At 46.3% G+C, this 25,383-nt stretch overlaps 1 protein-coding gene across 12 annotated transcripts in view; it reads right to left on the minus strand.

Moving 5' to 3' along the window:
- Nucleotides 1-25,383, minus strand: part of LOC115133124 (DENN domain-containing protein 5B-like) — a 76,311-nt gene that overhangs the window by 19,371 nt on the left and 31,557 nt on the right. For 7 of the 12 annotated variants that reach the window (XM_065021670.1, XM_065021675.1, XM_029666033.2 and 4 more), the window contains exons 2-6: nucleotides 18,378-18,437; nucleotides 15,286-15,395; nucleotides 10,555-11,233; nucleotides 5,959-6,146; nucleotides 3,311-3,883 (exon numbers count right to left, since the gene is read on the minus strand). In XM_065021670.1, the coding sequence (XP_064877742.1) occupies nucleotides 3,311-3,883; nucleotides 5,959-6,146; nucleotides 10,555-11,233; nucleotides 15,286-15,395; nucleotides 18,378-18,437 (1,610 nt within the window). The remainder of the gene's footprint in view (nucleotides 1-3,310; nucleotides 3,884-5,958; nucleotides 6,147-10,554; nucleotides 11,234-15,285; nucleotides 15,396-18,377; nucleotides 18,438-25,383) is intronic. The other 5 variants (XM_065021678.1, XM_065021673.1, XM_065021672.1 and 2 more) reach the window with 1 other exon arrangement.

The following is a 25,383-nucleotide window of genomic DNA, read 5'->3' on the forward strand; positions in this document are numbered from 1 at the left end:
TAAGTAACATTATATAAGGTAGCATTGTTTAAAGTGGCTAGTGATATATTTACATCATTTCCCATCAATTCCCATTATTAAAGTGGCTGGAGTTGGGTCAGTGTCAATGACAGTGTGTTGGCAACAGCCACTCAATGTTAGTGGTGGCTGTTTAACAGTCTGATGGCCTTGAGATAGAAGCTGTTTTTCAGTCTCTCGGTCCCAGCTTTGATGCACCTGTACTGACCTCGCCTTCTGGATGATAGCGGGGTGAACAGGCAGTGGTTCGGGTGGTTGATGTCCTTGATGATCTTTATGGCCTTCCTGTAACATCGGGTGGTGTAGGTGTCCTGGAGGGCAGGTAGTTTGCCCCCGGTGATGCGTTGTGCAGACACAATTGTGCATCTCGATTGTGCATCTGTAGAAGTTTGTGAGTGCTTTTGGTGACAAGCCGAATTTCTTCAGCCTCCTGAGGTTGAAGAGGCGCTGCTGCGCCTTCTTCACGACGCTGTCAGTGTGAGTGGACCAATTCAGTTTGTCTGTGATGTGTATGCCGAGGAACTTAAAACTTGCTACCCTCTCCACTACTGTTCCATCGATGTGGATAGGGGGGTGTTCCCCTCTGCTGTTTCCTGAAGTCCACAATCATCTCCTTAGTTTTGTTGACGTTGAGTGTGAGGTTATTTTCCTGACACCACACTCCGAGGGCCCTCACCTCCTCCCTGTAGGCCGTCTCGTCATTGTTGGTAATCAAGCCTACCACTGTTGTGTCGTCCGCAAACTTGATGATTGAGTTGGAGGCGTGCGTGGCCACGCAGTCGTGGGTGAACAGGGAGTACAGGAGAGGGCTCAGAACGCACCCTTGTGGGGCCCCCGTGTTGAGGATCAGCGGGGAGGAGATGTTGTTGCCTACCCTCACCACCTGGGGGCGGCCCGTCAGGAAGTCCAGTACCCAGTTGCACAGGGCGGGGTCGAGACCCAGGGTCACGAGCTTGGAGGGTACTATGGTGTTGAATGCCGAGCTGTAGTCGATGAACAGCATTCTCACATAGGTATTCCTCTTGTCCAGGTGGGTTAGGGCAGTGTGCAGTGTGGTTGAGATTGCATCGTCTGTGGACCTATTTGGGCGGTAAGCAAATTGGAGTGGGTCTAGGGTGTCAGGTAGGGTGGAGGTGATATGGTCCTTGACTAGTCTCTCAAAGCACTTCATGATGACGGAAGTGAGTGCTACGGGCGGTAGTCGTTTAGCTCAGTTACCTTAGCTTTCTTGGGAACAGGAACAATGGTGGCCCTCTTGAAGCATGTGGGAACAGCAGACTGGTATAGGGATTGATTGAATATGTCCGTAAACACACCGGCCAGCTGGTCTGCGCATGCTCTGAGGGCGCGGCTGGGGATGCCGTCTGGGCCTGCAGCCTTGCGAGGGTTAACACGTTTAAATGTCTTACTCACCTCGGCTGCAGTGAAGGAGAGACCGCATGTCTCTCCTCCCTGACCAAGGCCCTTCTCCCCCGATTGCTCAGTTTGGCTGGACGGCCAGCTTTTGGAAGAGTCTTGGTGGTTCCGAACTTCTTTCATTTAAGAATGATGAGACCACTTTGTTTTTGGGGACTTTCAATGCTACAGAATTGTTGTAGTACCCTTCCCCAGATCTGTGCTTCGACACGATCCTGTCTTGGAGCTCTACGGACATTTCTTCGACCTCATGGCTTGGTTTTTGCTCTGACATGCATTGTCAACTGTCAGACCTTATATAGAAAGGTGGGTGCCCCTCAAAATAATTTCCAATCAATTTAATTTACCACATGTGAACTCCAATCAAGTTGTAGAAACATCTCAAGGATGATACATTGAGTCTCTAAGCAAAGGTCTGAATACTTATGTAAATAAGGTATCTGTTTTTCATGTTTAATGCATTTGTTAAAATTTAAAAAAAAAACTTTTTCCGCATTATAATTATGGGGTATTTTATGTGTAGATTGCTGACGATGTGTATTTTATTTAATCCATTTTAGAAAAAAGGCTGTAACGTAACAAAATGGAAAAAGTCAAGGGGTCTGAATACTTTCCGGATGCACAATTAATACAATTAACTAAATAGTCAGAAGTAATTGAAATACATATTTCAAATACAAATAACAGAAATAGTGCGCAACTCTGGGTGCACAGCACGTAGCATAAACACACAGCAACCAACTCTGGGTGCACAGCACGTAGCATAAACACACAGCAACCAACTCTGGGTGCACAGCACGTAGCATAAACACACAGCAACCAACTCTGGGTGCACAGCACGTAGCATAAACACACAGCAACCAACTCTGGGTGCACAGCACGTAGCATAAACACACAGCAACCAACTCTGGGTGCACAGCACGTAGCATAAACACACAGCAACCAACTCTGGGTGCACAGCACGTAGCATAAACACACAGCAACCAACTCTGGGTGCACAGCACGTAGCATAAACACACAGCAACCAACTCTGGGTGCACAGCACGTAGCATAAACACACAGCAACCAACTCTGGGTGCACAGCACGTAGCATAAACACACAGCAACCAACTCTGGGTGCACAGCACGTAGCATAAACACACAGCAACCAACTCTGGGTGCACAGCACGTAGCATAAACACACAGCAACCAACTCTGGGTGCACAGCACGTAGCATAAACACACAGCAACCAACTCTGGGTGCACAGCACGTAGCATAAACACACAGCAACCAACTCTGGGTGCACAGCACGTAGCATAAACACACAGCAACCAACTCTGGGTGCACAGCACGTAGCATAAACACACAGCAACCAACTCTGGGTGCACAGCACGTAGCATAAACACACAGCAACCAACTCTGGGTGCACAGCACGTAGCATAAACACACAGCAACCAACTCTGGGTGCACAGCACGTAGCATAAACACACAGCAACCAACTCTGGGTGCACAGCACGTAGCATAAACACACAGCAACCAACTCTGGGTGCACAGCACGTAGCATAAACACACAGCAACCAACTCTGTTTTCTGTCTGCTTGCTGATATGAATGTATTTCCCCAGTGATTTTATAAATGCAAACATTGTTATTGCCAATACCGTGTCTTAACAGCTCCGGCCTTGTTCGTCTTACTTATTTATCAAATGGAATATTTTCAAGGTTGATGGGTTTCAGGAAAGAATTGAATCCAGCATCTCACAAACACGGTAATGCCACAGTGGACTTCCACTATCACACAACACAGGCCTCAATAAACAGCCCGTTACGTCAAGATAAACCGCGTGTGTGTGTGTGTGTGTGTGTGTGTACATGTCTCTGTGTGTCAACCCATCACCTTATCAAAGTTGTGCATCTGCTCTCGGTTGGTGAGCCAGGACTCCAGGTCCGGAGCGCTTTGGATGACGAAGGCCTCATAGTCCGCGAACATTGTGGTAAACCTGCTAGCGAACACCTCCCTCAGCTGTACATTCAGCTTAGCGTTCCTCAGCTCCTCCTCTTCGACTGCCGTCCTCCCCCCCTGGCCCTCTCCCTCACCCCCTACCCCCCTCAGGGCTTCCACACGGACCCCCGTTCTCTTAGCCAGAGCCTGGAGTCTTTCCAGAGTAGCGTTCCCTTGGAGAAGCTCCAACACAGCTAACTGTTCCCCTCCTAGGTTCCCATTCCTCCCATCGTCCTCTAGCTCCCTCAGGGCCTGTTGGCTCTTCAGACCAGGGTGACGGGTAGAGACGGACCCAGGGGTGGTGGTGGTGGGGACAGAGGTTGGAGGAGCGCCCCCCACTGGGGATATTCCATAGCGGAGGAGGACTTCACTGAGCTCCTGGATGAACTCTGGTTTGTTAGGGAACTGGGGGAAGTCCTCAGGCAGCTCGATGCAGTGGTTGTCAATGTCCACGAAGCACAGGTTAGCCTGTTAGGAGAGAGGGAGGTTTGGAATAAGATGAAAGATTATACAACAATTATAACATAGCTATTGCTCAATGAATAGAAACTCAGAGAGGGGTGTGTTGGGGTTGAGGAATGGACATGCACAGATTGAGTATTGGGTAACTGGGTCAGTATGTGATTGACATGAAAAAGAGATTAATGTCAGTAATAAACCCAAATCTGACATAATTGAGTTACTGTGACAAACCACCAGCATTACGACATAAACCCTGTGCTCAAGGGTAGTGTGCCAGACAGAAACAAATACACACGCTTGCACACCAATCACAACCACAATTCACATAAAATCACACATACAAATTCAAACACACCTACCATCCCTGGTGTCTTACTCTAACAGACAAAGCAACACACTCAAAAACCAACCACAAATGACAGCTTCCAGTGGTAGAAACGGGGCTTACAGCCTTCTCTCCCCAAGCCCCAGTCTAATGTATTACACTGCCACTCCAGCTCTATAGCACTCCTCCATCTGAGACACACAGGGGAACAATGATACTGTACACACACACACACACACACACACACTTTTCCAGGCTCTACTGTCCCTGTGGGAGGATGACTAGGAGTTACTGTACACCTTTCTGTCTGGCATCTGAAACGCTGGGTTTACTACCAATTGACTATAGTTTAATAACAGCATTTGCTAGGCTCCAGATGTGAATTTCAAAACTCAACATTTTCTTCTCCATGTATTTCTGGGTCCAGGTTTGACTCATGTGCATGGCTCTGTGAGGGCTGCATCAGCTGTCTGTGCACAGATCTGACCTGATGTGGATTGGCCTAACTGAGGTTTATTTAGGTAGCGGAGAAGACTGCAGGCCATCCGCCTGATTTAGGAGCTGCGGAAAAAGGAGCACGCACCCCCGCTGGGTGATTGTACAGGCACACAATGTTTGGCCTAGTTTCGGTTAAAAGCCATGGGTTCTTCTTTTGCATTCAATAGAAAGGATGTAGGATCAAGAGGGACAAAATTACATGAAACTGTTGGCATTCATGAGTGTGTGCATGTGCATGTACTTGTTTGGTCTTTTCTATGCAAACATGACTAATATGATTAGGAGACAAATTATTGTTCTGCCATTTGAAATGGAAATGAGATGAATTCTTTCTACAGAGCCAGGGTTAAAAAAAGGCAAGTCATTCATTCATTCACATCCTCTCTCTATGATCCTTCCCTTCTTTCCGTTTGCTTTCAGCTCCTCTTTCATCCCTCCATTTCATCCTCCTCACTTCAAAGAATCAATCAGAAAAGAGAGATATTCCTAAATTAAAACATTTGGCACCGTGTGATCTTTAGGGGAGGATCCGGAGGAACACAGGGGGCAGAAAATTGGATTGTGAGGAGGCAGGAGCAGCACCAGGGAACGTCGTCGGATGCCGCACTGACTCGGATAATTACCATGCATACGGAATGGGACAGATTAATGAGTGGTGGGGGTGGGAGGGAGGGAGAGCCCTGAAGCTGGGGATCTCTTTGGGACGTTCCAGACCATTAGGAGTCTTATCTCGTCCCCACACACACATGCTGTGCACCGAGGGTTCCATCGCTTTCACTGTCGGAGGAGGAGGCCGCTCAAGCTGGGAGGAGGCAGAGGGTATAGACACACACACGATCCCAAAATCCACTAAGCCGTTCTTGAGAAATGTCCGTTTGAGTTCCTTCCACACAGGAGTAATAGGGGTCTATGCAAAAACATTGGGCTGTGAGTGACAAAACCAATAGAAGTATCTCAGAGAGGTTTAAGTGCTTTCCAACAAACTAAAATTAACTTATAATAGACATTCCTCCACAATAAGATTCTGAAAGCTGCATTTTTACACTTCCCGCTCAGTCTGAATAGAAGCCAGGTTGTCTTCCTGTGTGGGTGGGAGGCTCATTGTGCAGAGTCAGGGTTGGATGGCCTTGGACAGTGTGCATTCAGCAACAATGAGCCCTTACTGTAACTGCCTATTGTGTGGAGACACACACTTACAAATAAAAAAAACAGACCCATTCGCAGTTGCAGACACACTGACACACACAGTAGCCCATACCTCCTGTGGCAGCTCTAGTTTGGAGCGGTCGGTGCCCTCCTTGGACTGCAGGCCCATGAGGTAGGGCACGGGGGCATCCAGGAAGTGCAGCAGTGAGGCGGGTAGGATGGGCACGTAGACATGCTGCCACTGGAACGGGAAGAGCAGGGTGGTGATGCCCTCCGCAACTGTCATCAACCGCTGGTAGTCTGGAGAGAGGTAGGGTGAGGGAAGGAAGGGGGGTAAGTTGGGAGGGGGAGAGGTGGTTGAAAAGGAGGGGTGGAGTGAGTGATTGGGGGGGTAATAAAAAGGGAGATGTTAGAAAGAAGAAGCAGAGAATCACTTTAAATCAACCAATCAAAATTGAATCTGGGGGCAATACGGGTGGAATTCTGTTTTGATGGATTCAATTTAAAATCACCATTCTCTGTGTGTGTGTGTGTGTGTGTGTGTGTGTGGGTTCATGTGTGTGTGTGTTTGCCTGCAGTGTCTCCTGTTCCTGATTAAAGATTAGGACCAGTGATCTCAGCCTGGCTTTGCTATTGAGTTTAAGAGTTCCATCATCAGATACGAATAAAATGATCAGACCATAAGCCTGACTGACCTCCATCATAAAACAGCAGCACGCTACACCAATTTATCCACTGAACCCCTCTCCCTCCACCCTTTCCTCCATCCCTCGCTCGCTTTCACGCTCACCGCTGCTCAGGCACAGCGGTTCTGTGTACTTTCATTCAAAATGCGTTACACTTTTCAAGGTCGACAAAGCATTAAACAAAGACCTAGCCAATTTACATTCTACAAGAGAACTAGGGGACCTGGCATGTTTATATTGCGTGTGTCTGAGAGTCTGTGTGTGTGTGTGTGTGTGGGCGTGTGTGCGTGCATCTATCTTTCCTCAAAGTCCGTCTGCAAGTGACCACCTTGCCACTCAGATATAAATACACACAGACCATCGCATGCGAATCACACACAGATGGACGCTCTGTAAGGCTCCAGATGCTCTTTCAGAGAGGTGACAACAGCTCTACTTTAGCATCTCCTCCTCTCCGTCTCATGTGTGACTAATCATACTAATGACACGCTAACACTAACGCTGTGGAGAGAGCACACCAGACCTGGCCATTAATCAGTGTGTGTGTGTGTGTGTGTGCACGCGCACACTGCAGGAGCACCTGTGTCCATTAGCCACTGTCGGCGCCTCGAATTCTCCATTTTGAGGCCTGGCTTCAAACAAGTCATTAGGAACAAGGACAGGGGTGCTGGCAGGCGCAACTGTAATGGACGTTATACATCTCAGACTGAAGAGGGGCATAACTCACCCCACCTGCCACCCTGCCTCCCGTGGAGATGACTCGTAGTGATGGAGCAAAGGAAGGGGGTCCGGTGTGAAAAGGTGTGTGTGTGGGGGGAGGGGCATCTGTAGGGGCTCGAACTTATAGGATATTTATGAGAAAACTAGAAGACGCACACGATAGATAGGCGTAACAATACGCCGATAAAAGACTTGCGCCACAGGACATGCAGAAAATGGAACGAGAGTCCTCCCGAAACCCTGTGAAGGTGTGGTTTGAGAATCACAGTCACGCATTGTATACGATTGGATCTCAGATAAGAAAAGGGAGACAGAGAAAAGAGATCAAGAGCAACACACAGAGAAAGTGTGGTAGCGAAAGAGCGAGACGGAGTGAGAAAGAGTGGGAGAAACCGAGAGAAAGACAGAATTAAAAAGAGTGTGTGAGAGTTGGTGAGTAAACCTGCTAGCTCAGCTGTGGTGCACTGCACACCCACACACTCGTACAATAACACACTGACCGTACACAAGCCAAACCCCTCACACTGCAATACTCAATTCTGTATGAGGGGGAAACCTAGAAGAGCTGCAGATAACTTGGAACTTTTACATGGCTTTACTAAAACAATGCATACAAAAGGAAACTACACAGCACACTAACACCCATGTATTTGTATAGCATTTGCCCTTCGGCTTCTAGTCTACCAAAGAAACTCTGGCAATAATTTTACCGGTAACTACTTCAAAGTGCTGCCAACAACCAAGGGGTCAATTGCTTGAACATGCCTTTTTGGCATTCCCTGTGGGAAACCAGTCTCTCTCTGAAATAAACCAAGCAATTAGAGCCACAACAAGGGAGATAAGAGCCCTAAAAAAATGAGGATATCCCAGTTTATTACCAAATATACTCTCACAAGCCTCTGCGTGTCGAGGGTTTTTAAACTTGACACAGCCTGCTCTGTGATGCACCGACCGAAAGAGTGATTCTTATTAAAAGGATGGTCCGTGGTACTTCACTCACGTCTCAGCAACTCTATCCCCGCTTTCCTTCCCCTCTCATCCACGGTTATGATCGTATTACGTGAACTTTATCCCCTTATTCAATACGATTACGCTGCGTCTCGACAGACTTCATTAATACATAAGCCGTGATGATTTGACACCAGCTCTTCCTAATTTAATATTCAACCCGTCAGAAGTCAGACCCCAACACGAAAAACATCAAAGCACCCTACAAAAGCTCATAGGGGGTGGGGGGGGATAAGAGTGGAAAAAACTGAATAATATTATTCTCTCGCCCCCGATGTTGACCTCAGCTGAACTACGGTGGGGGGGGGGGGGGGGGGGATTTCAGGCAGAGATGATGCGAGAGCGTTCAACTCTATTTTGCAGGGCCGTTAAACTTTCACAAGACCTTCCAATACTGCTTTCCAATGGAGGTTTACGTGTAAAATATTGTATATTATTGCTTGATAAATAGGGGAATGCATTGCATTGTCAACATCTGTCGGGCGGCAGGGTAGCCTAGTGGTTAGAGTGTTGGACTAGTAACCGAAAGGTTGCAAGTTCAAATCCCCGAGCTGACAAGGTACAAATCGGTCATTCTGCCCCTGAACAACCCACTGTTTCTAGGCCGTCATTGAAAATAAGAATTTGTTCTTTAACTGACTTGCCTAGTTAAATAAATAAATAAAAATGTAGATACAGTTGATCACAATCCTGCGGAGGCCAAGTGGAAAATGCGAACGGAAGAGACAAAGATCGGCATCTGGGTTTCAAGGCTGAACATATGAAACGAGGCAACTCATAGTGAAACTGTCAGTCATTGGGACTGGTCCCTATCAGACACAGTCTCAGAAGGGAAGAGACAAGCCAATAATGGTAAACAACAGAAACCAGGTGCACTCCCAGCACAGAGAGAGGGGAGAAGGAGACATGGTGTAAAGTCCCCTCATTTTCATAGGAACAGTGTGCGTTTGAGCAGCCACCTTATTGTGTGCTGACTGACTAAGTCTCTCTGGATGAATGCAGCGATTTTTCTGCTATTGAAATCCTTGGGCGGGCCCGCCTAAGCGTTTTTTTCTGGTCGCCTAATTTTCAGGATGGAAAAGCGCTTTCAGTGTCGACTAAAACCAGATATAATGTATAGAAGAAGACAATGGACCTGTATACTTTTGTATTCGTTATATAATCTTTGAGAACGTGCATCAACCCTTCCATGAAAGCGCCTCCAGGCTAATCAAGCACATTGTTTTTATTATAGAGGAATTAGAATCCCGTTTAGCAGCCGTGTCGCAGGGTAGGAGCTAAATGGGATGCCGCCAACGCTTCCCGGTGAAAAATGAGGAACATTAAAACGTTACTGGAATGTTTTTTTCATTCGGAGCGAGAGGTTAGTCACTCTGTTTCCGTCTGACAGTTGGTTGAATAAATTAAACATGGGAGATCATTTCTCATCAAAGGACAGACGGCAGATGAGTGGGGATGGATGGGAGCGGAGGGGTGGATGAGGATGAGAGGAGTGGTAGGAGGAGGGAGAGGCCCGTCTCTGTCGTTTTCTCTCAAGCAGACAGAAATGGCATGGTGCTAGTAACAGTGGAGTCCTTTTGTTTGGCTGCCATCAACTCCCATGCATTACAGATCATTACATTAGCGACATTAAACTCCATCAATTCTAAAACAAATCAAGAGCCACTTAATGGAAACTCGCAACCCATTCATTCATTAGGCAAGACTACTTTCCATTACAAAGGACGCCAATGGACCAGAACCACGCAATCAAACATTCAACACACAAGAAGCACTCTCAATGTCTCTTTCTCTGCAACAGTCTTCAGCCAATCAGATAATGGCATCCTGTAGTTTAGTCTACTGTATTCTACAGGGAAGTCTATGGGAAGTCTACAGACTACTGTCTGGCTGTTGGTCCGTTGACTGACCATGCTTCCTAATCCTGCTGCTGTCCAGTCAGTCAACCTACATAGCTCCAGTCCCAGGGAGAGGAACGACACTCTACCAGACCCAGATTACAGTAGTCTAATCCTAAACTCATTTGGGCCAGGGAGTCAGGGGCAGGACCACAGATGACACCCCAGTAATGACACAGCCAGTCATGTTCCATTGGCTCCAGCTGAGGGGATGTGTTGAGGAATAGGGAGGAATGACTTATCCGAACCATCCCCCAACCTGGTATCAGTCATCACCATACCACCTGGCTGGAGAAGCAACCCCCACTCAACAACCTGCTGCCAAGGAATGTAGAGGCAGAGAGGAGTGTGTGTGTGTGTGTGTGTGTGTGTGTATGTATAATAAGCATCTCTTACCCTGTGAGTAGAGCAGAATCTGCATCTCCAGCAGGGTACAGTTGAACAGCTGCACCAGGTTCTCTACCCCCAGCAGAGTAAAGGTCTGGCCCAGAGGGAAGTCAGCCAGAGGCAGCTCCCCGGGCCCAGGACGCTGACACACGATGGGCTCGTACACCCCGTGGAACTTCAGCGAGCGCCCCGGAGGGGGCAGGGGCACCTCGTACAGGATGTTGTGCACGTAGCTCTCCAGGGGGAGGGGCGGGGGCGAGGCGGCCGTGACGGCCCGGTGCATCTGGGACAGGAAACGGCGGCAGCCGTGCATGAAGGGCATGGGCGTGATCAGACACAACGCCTTGGAGACGTAGAGGGTGTCCCGCGACGCGTCGTAGCCGCCGCACGCCGCCGACCGGCACGAGGAGGAAGATGGAGAATCTGCTTCGTCGAGGCTGCTAGCCAGAGAGTCCATGCTGGAGGAGGAAGAGGAGGAGGGGGTGGCGGAGGAAGGGTTCTCAGCCTGGTGCATCTGGTAGAGGGTCTGCATGGCCGAGCAGATCTGAGGCGACGTCACCTCCTCGTAGAAGGTGTGGACGAAGCCGTAGGTGCGAGAGCCATCCTCCCGCGTGATCAGGAAGGAGTGGAACTGGGGCTCGCGGCTGTCTGCCTGTGTCCTGAACGACAGGCCTTTGGGCATACAGAGCTACGGAGAGAAAGACAATAATGATGATTATTAATGTGGTATTAATAACTGAGATAGTTGACAGAACCAATACAGAGGCCTTACATATGGAACTACTGAGACTGCACGTACCAGACTATGTGTGTACCAGACTGTGTTGGTGTGTGTAAATCTACATTCATGTGTATGTGTGTCGCATCTCTAATCAAGTCAGCATAATCTGCTTTGATAGCAACCCAGTCAGCAACACAGCAGCCAGCATGAAATAAAATATGGTTGATTATCATTATGTTGATTTGCAGAGCTGAGCTGAATACAAAAATGCATCATAACACACACACACACACACACACACACACACACACACACACACACACACACAAAACCCATGTCGCTAACACAGATAAACTAGCAAACAGGCACAGCCCTGTAGTTGGCCAATGTTCTGTTCGGTATGGATTATAAGAGTGGTGAGTGAATCATGGTTTCAACTGATCACTACTGACAAGATAATCCTCCCACACTACCTCAATCTGTCTGTTCTGTGTGGAAACCGAGAGGCAAATGAAAAACATCCGAAATGCTGCATTTTCTCCCCAGAAATGAGATTCTATACGCTTCCAAATCAAATCCTTCTCGCCCAAGAAATATCATGAAACCATACGGATCAAGGAGAAAATATTCCTCCATGGAAGGGAGGGAGTTGAAACCTGTTAAAGATGACAAAGGGACTCTAATATCCTTTTGCAACAATTGGGCCCATCTGTGCTAATGAGCGACGGAGTTGGTCCCATTAACCTGCACATTTTCGACCTACTGAAGGTTGAAACCGTGGAAACATCAATATCAACAGGCAATCATCTACTACAACTCTGCATTCATGTTGGAGAACATTTCCCTAAACCAACGCTGCTCTGAAACACATTATACAGTATCAACAACTCAACACTCTCTGACGTGTTGCATACAAGTGACTCCGTAGCACAGCGGCTTCATCTAATCCCATTGACACACTTCCATTGAAGTCTCCCTCAAAACTCTCTTCCTGTTCTAACAAAGGGAGCAGAAACGGTTGACGGTTTACAGTAAAGGCTCCAGGCTTAAATGTCATCCCACCCTCCTGTCAACCGTAACTGTGTCTGGGGCCATCAACCTGGGCCTCAGCTCTGTTAGGCTCAAAATGACTTCCGATAGACATTTCCGAATTCCTAGCAGAACATTTCACAGTTTTCTTGGATAATCCCAGGTAATGTTCCCATGGTGTTAAACTATCCCCTTATTCCGGCACGGACACAGGAATTGTGGGGGTTCTGGGTGAATGACGCACTGTTGATTATGAAGCAATAAGCTCAACAAACTGAAACACATACACATTCATACTCTCTCACACACACACACACACTCATGCATATCCTTGGCCACTCTCTCACACACACACACAGCTCTCCTTATTCTCACACACACACTCATGCATATCCTTGGGAACTCTCTCACACACACAGCTCTCCTTATTCACACACACACACACACACACTGACTCAGGGCCCGATTAACAAGAAAATCAAATTAGTGCCAACATCAGACAGACAGAGCGATGGACAGAGCGACGGACGGAGAGATAAATAAATAGAGGGAGAGATAAAGGGAGAGATAAATAAATAAATAATAATCGAGGGGGGATTTATGAGAAAAGGATTGGGATATGAGAAGCAATCATCAGAAGGGCTTTGTTGCTAGGCCCAAAGGGGCAGGAAGCATGATTACACTAAGGTCACCCTATGGGTAGAGAGAGTAGAGATGAGAGAGGAGGGGAATGAAGGGAGAGAGGGAAAGGGGATATGGATGGTGAGCGGGATGGAGATACTATAGATATGAATAAAGGGGGTTAGGTTGAGGCAAGCAGGGAGAGGGCTGAGATTCATAATGGTTCTGCCATCGAAGCCTTCATAGGTGCACTTCAGACTTGGACATGCTTGTTTCATTTCAGTCCTGGAACACACCGCACAATGGGCCGTCGTTTCCATGCCGACGTAAGCGGAGAACCCGGTGTTAATAATTCAGCGGTTCTGACGCCAGTGTGTGACGTAATGGCCAGCACCAACGGAAGAATAGTGACCTTGCATCACGAGAGGCAACGGTGAGCAGACACCCAGCGCTTCCTGAACCTCCTCTATAGGGACTTGAAGGACAGGTAACGAGGTCAGCTACCTCTACTGGGGCTCAATATGCTGGGCTAGGCAAACACACACACATTGACCCACACACACACACACACACACACACACCACAAACATATGATCCCTCAACCACATACACGTCAGTGGACCCAGATCATTGAGTGACAAGTCAGCGGGACCTTTGGCACTCCCTTCCATGACAGGCCTTGAGTGATTCAATACATGACTAACGTAGTCTTCTGGTTTGTCATTTCCTGCAGTGTGTGGGTTATTTAAGCAATCAGGCCCGAGGTGGTGTGGTATATGGCCAATATACCACGGCTGTAGGCTGTTCTTAGGCACAACATTCTTAGGCACGGTATATTGGCCATATTATTTATTAATTTTTTTTATAAACTGGTTACCAATGTAATTAGAGCAGTAAAAATACATGTTTTGTCATGCCCGTGGTATACGGTCTGATATATCATGGCTTTTAGCCAAATCATAATTCAGGGCTCAAACCACCCAGTTTATAAAATCTAAAGCAAAGATACAATTTCATCATCACCATCTTAACTTTTCCATTTTTTCTCATGAATGCAGATATTTGTCTCATCAGATATTCCCTCCACTAAAGTGACTCCACCCTGATACCCTCAACCCAACCAAGCACCTCCTGGTTCACTGTCGTAACTTCTTAACCGGGAGGTCCGTTGGGCGATGCACAATTGGCCTAGCGTCATCCAAGGGTATAAAAGCCAGCCTCATCCAATGTGGCGGGCGGAAGAAACCAGGTGCCGTGCACCTGGCAACCTTGGTTGGATGCGTGCTGTGTTAGACTGCGCCTTGGTTGGGTTGTGTATCGGAGGAGGAGCCCTAGAGCGCTGGTGCGCGATGAGACAAGATAGGATACTCCCACATTTAAATACCCCCCAAAAAAATTTATAAATATATATATATATATATTATTTATTAATCCTGGGTAAATCCATAGAGACAGAAGGGATTTGGTGCCTTCGCACCATTACCCAGGATACCCTCGAGAGAAGGCACCGCATTGTCTTAATCATGGGCCTCTCTACTCCAATGGGGTGTGTGTGTGCGTTGTTATTTCCTAAAGCATTGGTTGGAATAATCCTAGCATGCCCTTCCTTTCCCCTGTAAACAATCTAAAAGGCCTTTCAATGCCTAGTTGGGGTATTGTTAGTCAATAGCTCCCGTTTATCCTCCACCTGTTCCCCAATAAGGTCCCTCCATCCATTTCTTCCTCCAACCAGTTTGGTTCCCTGCTGCCCACTCATTAGATAGAATAGAGCCTGTTTATTGTCCTTCTACTCCCCTCATTCACGGTTAAGTAGGTTACTTTCTAAATGTAATCCGTTACGGTTACTAGTTACCTGTCCAAAATTGTAATAAGTAAAGTAACTTTTGGATTACCCAAACTCAGTAATGTAATCTGATTACTTTACTTTTGATTACTTTCCCCTTAAGAGGCATTAGATGAAGACAAAAAGGATCCATCAAACACATGTAGTGTGTCATCATAGTGGTCTCTGACTTGTGGTCAGACTTGCTCATGTGGAACAAACTAACACACGTCCTGTTTTTCCAATGCTGAATTGAACGTCACTGAGAAAACAGAAAAGTATCGATGTATTTTTTCACAAACATCCTTTCTGAATTAAAAAGTAATCCAATAAGTAATCTAGTTTTTCAAAAGTATCTAATCTGATTACATTTTTTTTGCCAGTTACATAACTGATTATAGTTACAGTTTTTCCGTAATCAGATTACATGTAACTGATTATAAGTTATCAGCTACCCCCCAAACCTGCCCTCATTTCTCCAATATGGTCCCTCCATCCATCCATTCACCACTCAGTTTGGCTCAGAGCTCAGCGATGGTTCACCCACCATGTTGACAGCATCCTGGTCGAAAGGGTTCCACTCAACGTTCTCAGGGTAGTGGGCCAGGACTTTAGACTTAAACGTCCTCTTCAGGGGGCTCTGCTCAAAGTTCTCCCCTAGAGAGGGAGAGAGAAAGAGAGAGAGAGGTCAAGTCTCTGGACAACCAAGTTGACTAACTAAAGATATTGGTGTGTGTCAAAGTGTGTGTGTGTGTGTGCATAAGAGTGGGATCAAAGATCATCATAAGGGAATACAAGGAGGAAGAAAACAAGAATGAGCACAGCTGTATGTTGCACAGCATTCTGGGATATCTCAGAATGCTGTCAACAGATGTGCTACGAAGCTTTCCACTTCCTCTTCCCACACACAACAATAAATATTTCCCCTTGACGGCCTTTCTTGTTCTGGTTCCCCTCACTTTGCCAGCCTCATGTGTAAAACAGCAAGGTGTAGTGAACAACACATCTACATCATTAATCCCCAGCCTTTATGCTAGGCTGCTAAAAGCGTCAGTGCTTCAATGCTTTAATGGGGCAGCAGTGTGTCTAATGGAGTATAAGCAGGACCATGTTGGCTCATGTGTCAGACAGCTGCACTGACTACAACATCAGGTCCACTGAGCAAGGAGCAGCTGGGACCGTGTCATTAGCTTAGTTTAGCTAAGCAGTAATAAGATGTGTGCAATCGAGTCGTATCCATTTCCTTCACTACTGTGTGCCTTCTCTGAAGCTTCCTAGCATGGAATCAGATGACCTAGTTACTACAGACATTGTCTCTTTGTTGGGGTTCAATACCAAAACTAACAAGCCATAATCATGATTGTCCAACTGTTGACTGTTGCTTCCAATCAACTCCGTTTACAAAGAAGTCTTAGTCGGCCATTAAATCTTAGTGATAATCCAGGCACATTTATTTAACTGTGGGTGACTAGGTCTCCAATACTACAGCAACAAAAGGGAGACCAACCCCCACTGATTTCAGACAAGTGAAAAGAACCGTTAGATGGGCCGGGTCGTATCGATCATGATGACCGTTTCCGCGCCTTTTGATGATACGAGCGAGGTCAGAGGGTCGTGGAAGGATGAGGAGAACGGAGGGAGGAGCAGAGTGATTGTTTTAAATGTGACACAATGAGTGGTCTCCATGGCGAATGCAACTATCTCAGATCAATGTAATGTGTTTTGCAGAGATCGTAAGATGAATAGTCTATCACCATCAGTAAGAACGATTGGAAGGTTACAGTGATTACAACACAAGATGTACAGGTTGTTGTTTTAGTTTGCTGTCGTAGTGGGACAATCTCGTGGACAGTTACCATGGCAATCTTCTTCTCCTATACTAGTAAACAAGGAAATGACATACACTCCGGAGACGAACCATTTGTGTATGTGAGGGCTGTGTGGGGGAGGAATGATGCGAGATGGGGACACACTGCTGAGTTAATGTAAGGAGATGGAAGAGTAGAGATGTTAGACAAGCCTTAACCTGCACTGCTTTGGTGGATACTGATGGCTGACGTGAGCTAGGGCTTTGGTTAACGCTTTAGGCATTAGTGTTATTGTATCAGTGTGTGTGTGTGTGTGTGTGTGTGTGTGTGTGTGTGTGTGTGTGTTAATCGTTGAATTTCCAACACTAGACTTTCCAGATATCCTATGCTAAATGGATGGCATGTCTTTAGCATGTAAACACAACGCCAAGACGTATATCTGCTGTTAAGCACTCTGCATCTGCTTTTCTCTCGAAATACACACACTATCCTGCCATCTCTTGCCTAGGTGACTTGTGGGTTGCAGTGCCAGTGGGTTAGCTCCTGGTTTCTGTGTCAGTGTGGAGGTGCAGTAATCTGAACTGGCAAATGAAGGATGACTAAACTCTCTTGAGGCCCTTAGCTGAGACAAACAGGAGTGGACAGGACAGAGAGGAGAGGGCCTAAGCCTCTTTCCTCTCTAATGACACTCTCTCTCTCTTACTCATTCTCTCCATCTCGCTTACTCACTCTGTCTCTCAAAGTTAAACTAGGAAACACACGTGAAATAAGGGAGAGAGAAAGAGAGAGAGAGAGGAGAAAGCCAAACCTCCACTCTCAAAAACAACAGTGAGAGAAGAGAGAAATAGCCTGGTAAAACTCTTTCATAAGAGAAAGAGGAGGAGGATGAAGGTAAAAATAGCCCACTTCAGAGGAGAGTGACTGATTCAAATAACAAGCTCAGAGAATCTGACCCACATACAAATGACCGGGGAAGGGTCGACCGTAAGAGAGAGCGAGATATATATGGAAAGATAGATATGGAGAAAAGGAGGGTCTGAAAAAGGAGGAGGGCGAGATGAAGGAAGAGGAGACACTATGCAAGTTAGTATCTGAGGGGAGAGAGGGGACACTATGCAAGTTAGTATCTGAGGGGAGAGAGGGGACACTATGCAAGTTAGTATCTGAGGGGAGAGAGGGGACACTATGCAAGTTAGTATCTGAGGGGAGAGAGGGGACACTATGCAAGTTAGTATGTGAAGGGAGAGAGGGGACACTATGCAAGTTAGTATGTGAAGGGAGAGAGGGGACACTATGCAAGTTAGTATGTGAAGGGAGACCGGGGACACTATGCAAGTTAGTATGTGAAGGGAGACCGGGGGACACTATGCAAGTTAGTATGTGAAGGGAGAGAGGGGACACTATGCAAGTTAGTATGTGAAGGGAGAGAGGGGACACTATGCAAGTTAGTATGTGAAGGGAGAGAGGGGACACTATGCAAGTTAGTATGTGAAGGGAGAGAGGGGACACTATGCAAGTTAGTATGTGAAGGGAGAGAGGGGACACTATGCAAGTTAGTATGTGAAGGGAGAGAGGGGACACTATGCAAGTTAGTATGTGAAGGGAGAGAGGGGACACTATGCAAGTTAGTATCTGAAGGGAGAGAGGGGACACTATGCAAGTTAGTATCTGAAGGGAGAGAGGGGACACTATGCAAGTTAGTATCTGAAGGGAGAGAGGGGACACTATGCAAGTTAGTATCTGAAGGGAGAGAGTGGACACTATGCAAGTTAGTATCTGAAGGGAGAGAGAGTTGTACACCCCTACATGGGATTCAGTTGGTGGAGTTTACCTGTGGCTGCTGTATCGGGGTCCCTGCCTTGGCGGTCAGCCTCTAGCCATTGGTACAAAGCTATGGTGGAGGCACATGCAGAAAAGGGAACAGAGGAAACAAACAAAAAAACAGCCCATGTCAAAACAAACGCAAACAAAGCACACAAAAGCAAAATGAGTCGATGATTAAAGCACGATGAATGAGACAAGCATGAACATGAAACGTAAGTCTGACACATCAAAACAGAACATAGCAACATGGGAAATAAACATGGCAAGTCCCAACAGTCTCAAACCGCTTCCTTTCCTTCACGACCACTGATCCGACAACATTTGATAGGTATAAGCAATACATTATCAATCTATCCAGATCTTATATGTATCAGTGATAGTGAAGGAGAAGAGACACACTGGAGAGGCAGGCGTGTGAGAGTACTGGGGACAGACAGAGTAAATGTATTAGCATGTTGCAGTGACAGTGTGACATGATGGCGCAGAGGGTGCAGTGGCTTATGGCTTATCGTTAGTTAGTGAGCAGCAGGCTGTCTGGCTGCAGGCTGGACCATGTCATTAGGATGACATTCCCTGGCAAAGTCAAAACAGAAGCAGCCTGCCCAAACCCCGGACCTGTGGTGTAGCAGAACTCACAGCTTCAGCCAAGCACCACGATACATTTTGTTTCCTGTAGATTTCCTGAACATACCATGACAGACTGACCAGGTGAATCCAGGCGAAAGATATGATCCTTTATTGATGTCACTTGTTAAATCCACTTCCATCAGTGTAGATGTAGTGAATTTAATGGCTTAAAAATCCTTCGTTAACCTTTGAGACAACTGAGACATGGATTGTGTATGTGTGCCATTCAGAGGGTGAGTGGGCAAGACAAAATATTTAAGTGACTTTGAACAGGGTATGGTAGTAGGTGCCAGGCGCACCGGTTTGTGTCAAGAACTGCAATGCTGCTGGATATTTCATGCTCAACAGTTTCCCGTGTGTATCAAGAATGGTCCACCACCCAAAGAACATCCAGCCAACTTGACACAACCGTGGGAAGCATTAGTCAACATGGGCCAGCATCCCTGTGGAATGCCTTTGACACCTTGTAGAGTCCATGCCCCGGTGAATTCAGGCTGTTCTGAGGGAAAAGAGAGGGGTGCAACTCAATACTAGGAAGGTGTTCCTGTTTGGTATACTCATTGCACACACTCACAAGCCAGAAACGGCACCATCTTGAATCTCACACTAGCAAACATTCTCTCACACAAACATGCCTAAATCAGGCATGCACACTGCACAGCCCAGTCTCTCCTATTCCAAGCGCAGTCATTCAGAGCCATTGGTCTGCAGATTAAAGGCCCTAGCTAAGTCATTAAACCTCTCCCAGACGACTGACTGACTAAGCCACAGACCTCTGACTGTCTCTCATGACTAAACAGGTCAATGACCAGAGTGGAGCCACCGGTGTGTGTTTGTGCGCGTGTGTGTTGTCTCTCACTGAAGGGATCGGCCCTGAAAACCGAGCTCTACAAACACACAAGCCCAGGAGACTGAAGGGTCAATATGGGGTCATTATGACACAGCGTCTCACTCTCTCTCTGCCAGACTTTGATTATAGCACAGCAATACAGCAGCACATTGTGTCCGCTGGCCAGGTGTGTGTGCGGGGGCTGTGTAATGACAGACCCTGAGGTTAGCACTTTCTGAACCATACTCCTCCCTGTTGTACAGCTTTCCGACAGCAGCACAGGGCTCTGTCAAGTCATTACAGCGGTCACTATCATTACTCCAACCCTGACATGGAGATCACACACACACTACAGCATGTACGCATACAGGCAGGCACACGCCAACTGAATACCTCTATATCTAGGTAATATAATGCCAGAGCATTTATCATATTTGTAGGCTGCAATCTATGCACTTTCTCTCTCTCCCTCCCTCTCCCCCTCTATGTCCTTGTCCTTCACTTCTGCAGACACATTCTTTATCCCAGTCTCTATTTACAGAATAGTCTGCTTTGTAAACAGCTTCAAATCTGTTGTTTTGATATGTCTGTTGTAACTGAACTGGAAGATGGTTTATATAGAATGATGATGCTGATGAACTGGGATAAGAGAAGATAAGAGTCCTCATGGGCATGCGCACACACACACACTGTGAGAAACACACACACACACTGTGAGAAACACACACACACTGTGAGAAACACACACACACTGTGAGAAACACACACACACTGTGAGAAACACACACACACACACACACATTGTGAGAAACACACACACAGTGAGAAACACACACACACAAAAACACAAAGGGGAGGGCTGTCTGTAACTGATGGTGACCTTCAGGTGTGTGTGTCTGCCAGGCCACTGTGTGTGTCAGTCAGCACCACACTGTGTGGTGTTACATGGGGCAGGGCTCATGGATACACACTCACAGAAACGTACACACATATACGCAGACAGAGATGCACGCTCACATGGATACACACTCACAGAAACGTACACACATATACGCAGACAGAGATGCACGCTCACATGGATACACACTCACAGAAACGTACACACATATACGCAGACAGAGATGCACGCTCACGTTGATACACACTCACAGAAACGTACACACATATACGCAGACAGAGATGCACGCTCACGTTGATACACACTCACAGAAACGTACACACATATACGCAGACAGAGATGCACGCTCACGTTGATACACACTCACAGAAACGTACACACATATACGCAGACAGAGATGCTCGCTCACATGGATACACACTCACAGAAACGTACACACATATACGCAGACAGAGATGCACGCTCACATGGATACACACTCACAGAAACGTACACACATATACGCAGACAGAGATGCACGCTCACGTTGATACACACTCACAGAAATGTACACACGCAGACAGAGATGCACGTGGAAACACTCACAGAAACATACACACATATACGCAGACAGAGATGCACGCTCACGTGGATACACACTCACAGAAATGTACACACATATACGCAGACAGAGATGCACGCTCACGTTGATACACACTCACAGAAACGTACACACATATACGCAGACAGAGATGCACGCTCACGTTGATACACACTCACAGAAACGTACACACATATACGCAGACAGAGATGCACGCTCACGTGGATACACACTCACAGAAATGTACACACATATACGCAGACAGAGATGCTCGCTCACGTGGATACACACTCACAGAAACATACACGCATATACGCAGACAGAGATGCTCGCTCACATGGATACACACTCGCAGAAACGTGCGCAAACAAAATTGATCTGTTGTCCCCAATAAAAAGCTAGTTGTGAGTGATTGTAATGATTAGAAATGATATGAGGATCAATGTGCAGCGGTATTAAGCGGATTACCCATCAGGCTGGAATGGGTTACGGGGTCCTATTGGGATTCTACCGGGAGACCAGGCTCAATGAAAACCAATCCCAATTAGTTGACTGTTTTGTCATTAGGCTGTTGTTCGACAGAGACGAAGCCGAATATATATGCTCCCATCTCAGTGAACTAATCCATTGCGGAGGCCTAGAAAAAGCCAATATGTTTGATCCAAAAATGTGGTAGGAGCCACATGGAGGGTGTGACGTAAATGCAGAGCCTACAGAGGCATGCAGAGGGCAAATCAAGCTCATCGCCATGCGCCTCCAAAATGTTGTAACAATGTGGAGGGCTCTGTATAGCTCCACATGGACATGATTTGTTGACGGTAGGTGGGGGGCGGTACATCCTGTATCAACACAAATAGCTCTGCAAAGCGCAAGAAGTATGAACGCCCTGACTTCTGCTGAGGCCATAATCACCCTAAATTCTGCACGGCCAATGCAGACGTCAGATTGACCATGCGCCCAGATGCACAATGCACTTCTCTCTCCAGAATGCGCTCTCTCCTGCCAATGGGTGCACATCCACCGTTCCACAACTTCCTTGTGTGAATTGTTCGCATTTGATTGTCAGTGTATGTCAATTCCGCCACTACATATATCACCAGTCGTACATTTATCAAATTTACATGTCATTTCTAATCTACAACGTTTGTTACTTGGGTTACGGTCATTTATTTTAAGGCATTCAATATTATTATTCCAGTCTACGCGTTCTCATTGTCATAGTGGACACATTGTTCGCGGGGGAAACAACCTATGCTACACTTGGTTTATTTCATTCCATTTACGAGTTTTGGTTATTTAGTCAGTGTCTTGTTTGGAGCGCCCCTATCAATGTTGAGTAAGGATGTGCACACATAGAAGTAGGCCTATAGGCTACCTGGCCTGATTGTACATAGAAGTAGGCCTATAGGCTACCTGGCCTGATTGTACATAGAAGTAGGCCTATAGGCTACCTGGCCTGATTGTACATAGAAGTAGGCCTATAGGCTACCTGGCCTGATTGTACATAGAAGTAGGCCTATAGGCTACCTGGCCTGATTGTACATAGAAGTAGGCCTATAGGCTACCTGGCCTGATTGTACATAGAAGTAGGCCTATAGGCTACCTGGCCTGATTGTACATAGAAGTAGGCCTATAGGCTACCTGGCCTGATTGTACATAGAAGTAGGCCTATAGGCTACCTGGCCTGATTGTACATAGAAGTAGGCCTATTGGCTACCTGGCCTGATTGTACATAGAAGTAGGCCTATAGGCTACCTGGCCTGATTGTACATAGAAGTAGGCCTATAGGCTACCTGGCCTGATTGTACATAGAAGTAGGCCTATAGGCTACCTGGCCTGATTGTACATAGAAGTAGGCCTATAGGCTACCTGGCCTGATTGTACATAGAAGTAGGCCTATTGGCTACCTGGCCTGATTGTACATAGAAGTAGCCATATAGGCTACCTGGCCTGTGCAGAAATGTAGGCATAGAGATGTGCTCATTTCGGGATCTGATAGTTTTTCTGATTGGCTTAATTAACGCACCACCACTAACGACCTGTGGAGCTTCTCAGAGTAGTTTTCTTCACCTCAAACGGCAAGCAAACTAAGTCTGTTTTACATCCATTGAGATTTACAATAGTTCCTCAATGTATTTTAAACATCTTCCGATCTCTCTCCCTTTCGATAACCACTCAGCGTGCGATTTATAGCATATTCATTTCTAATCCGGATATTTTCTACCTGCAGGCTGCAATGTTTTTATTTGTTTGCTTTAGGTAGGCTATTTTCACATAGTTGGCAATGGCAATAGAAGTTACTTTTTAGGTTTGTATCATTTTCATTTAGATTGATTTTTTTTTATAAAACCACATTGACAATGATTTTGAGATAAAGACATTATTATAAATTAAATGAAACTGTTTCATAAAAATGTGCATATGAAAACCATAACTGGCATGCAGATAGGTAGAAATGGTAAGATAAATTAGCATTCCACATGAGAAATGTTGCCAACTCCTTGTGTAGCCTATTACCAGCCATTAGGAGCCAGAGGAGAATAGTTGGGTCAGGTTAAGGTTAGCATATAGTTGATTTGAATAAAAAACACATAGGGTGTGTATATATGAAAAAATACACGTTTAAACATGTCAATCAATCGATTGGTCAAAAGAACAGACGGCTTTTGGTCGACCAACATTTTTTTTTAGTCTGGACAGCCCTAGCACACACATATGTGTGTAATATTGTGTGTGTGTGTGTGTGTGTCCCCTGTTGCTTCACGTGAGAAGTGGAACTGTGACCACAGTTAACAGGATTAAACACCACATGCAGATTCATTTAGACTCACACACCAGATAACAGCTCAGTCGTCCACTACACTGACAATAGTCACACACCAGATAACAGCTCAGTCGTCCACTACACTGACAATAGTCACACACCAGATAACAGCTCAGTCGTCCACTACACTGACAATAGTCACACACCAGATAACAGCTCAGTCGTCCACTACACTGACAATAGTCACACACCAGATAACAGCTCAGTCGTCCATTACACTGACAATAGTCACACACGCAGACAAACACAAATGAATAAACTGAGGAGAAAGCCTCAGAAACCTGTCTGTCTGTGACTGAAGCAATAAAACAGACAATCCCATAATCACACTCAGCCTGCCATCACTCGCACGTACACTTACTCCTGGGAACGAAGAGGTTATTTTATTTCAAAATAGCAGCAACACTTATTCAACTTCACATCAACTACATGTTTTCACAGTTTAATTCCCCTCTTCATTTTCTTCTTCAAAGTCAGAGGGAGGAGAGCAGGGGCATCCCCTCTCATCTCCCGTAGTCCAGACAGTGTCTGGTTGCCATGTCAACCCCTAGAACAGGGAAAGCAAACCTCTGTGAGGAAAACCCTCCCAGCACACTGCCAAACGGTCTGCTCATTCCAATTTTTTTTTCTTTTCTTTTTTTAATCAGAGGAGGCCACAGCTTGTGTGTGATGTCTTAATTTCTTGTTCTTTTTATACTTTTGGATTTTGTGTGTATAGTTATTGTATTGCTAGCTATTGCTGCACTGTGGAGCTAGAGGCATAAAATGAGCACCTGCGATAACATCTGCAAAATGGTGTACGCGACCAATGAACTTTGATTTTGATTTGGGTTTCTATATTGCACTCTATATCTTCCCTTCTTTCATTCCCTCCCTCTCTCATTCCCTCCCTCTCTCCTCCCTCTCTCTCTCTGTCTCTTGTTCTCTTGCACACACAATTTCTTGTTCTTTCTCTCTCGCGCTCCCCTTTGTTCTTCCACTCTCTCAGACACAAAGGACACAGTGCAGATTGAATCACACACCTGTTCACCAGAGTTTTTCCCTGTTGTTGTTTACGTTGAGCCACCTTGTTTTCCACTATACCTTCATGCCACGAGGAGCCACTGAAAGTTACATTTCTCTCTCTTCCTGTGCTCCTATTGCTCATAGAGAAATTGATGCTTGGGACATGAAGTGAAGCTAGTTCAGCAAGCTAACCTCGCACGATGAGTAACCTTGCATGAGCATCAATACAATCACAATTCACATCTGCTTT

Source organism: Oncorhynchus nerka, linkage group LG8, assembly GCF_034236695.1.
Source record: "Oncorhynchus nerka isolate Pitt River linkage group LG8, Oner_Uvic_2.0, whole genome shotgun sequence".
In the NCBI taxonomy this organism is placed as follows: domain Eukaryota; kingdom Metazoa; phylum Chordata; class Actinopteri; order Salmoniformes; family Salmonidae; genus Oncorhynchus; species Oncorhynchus nerka.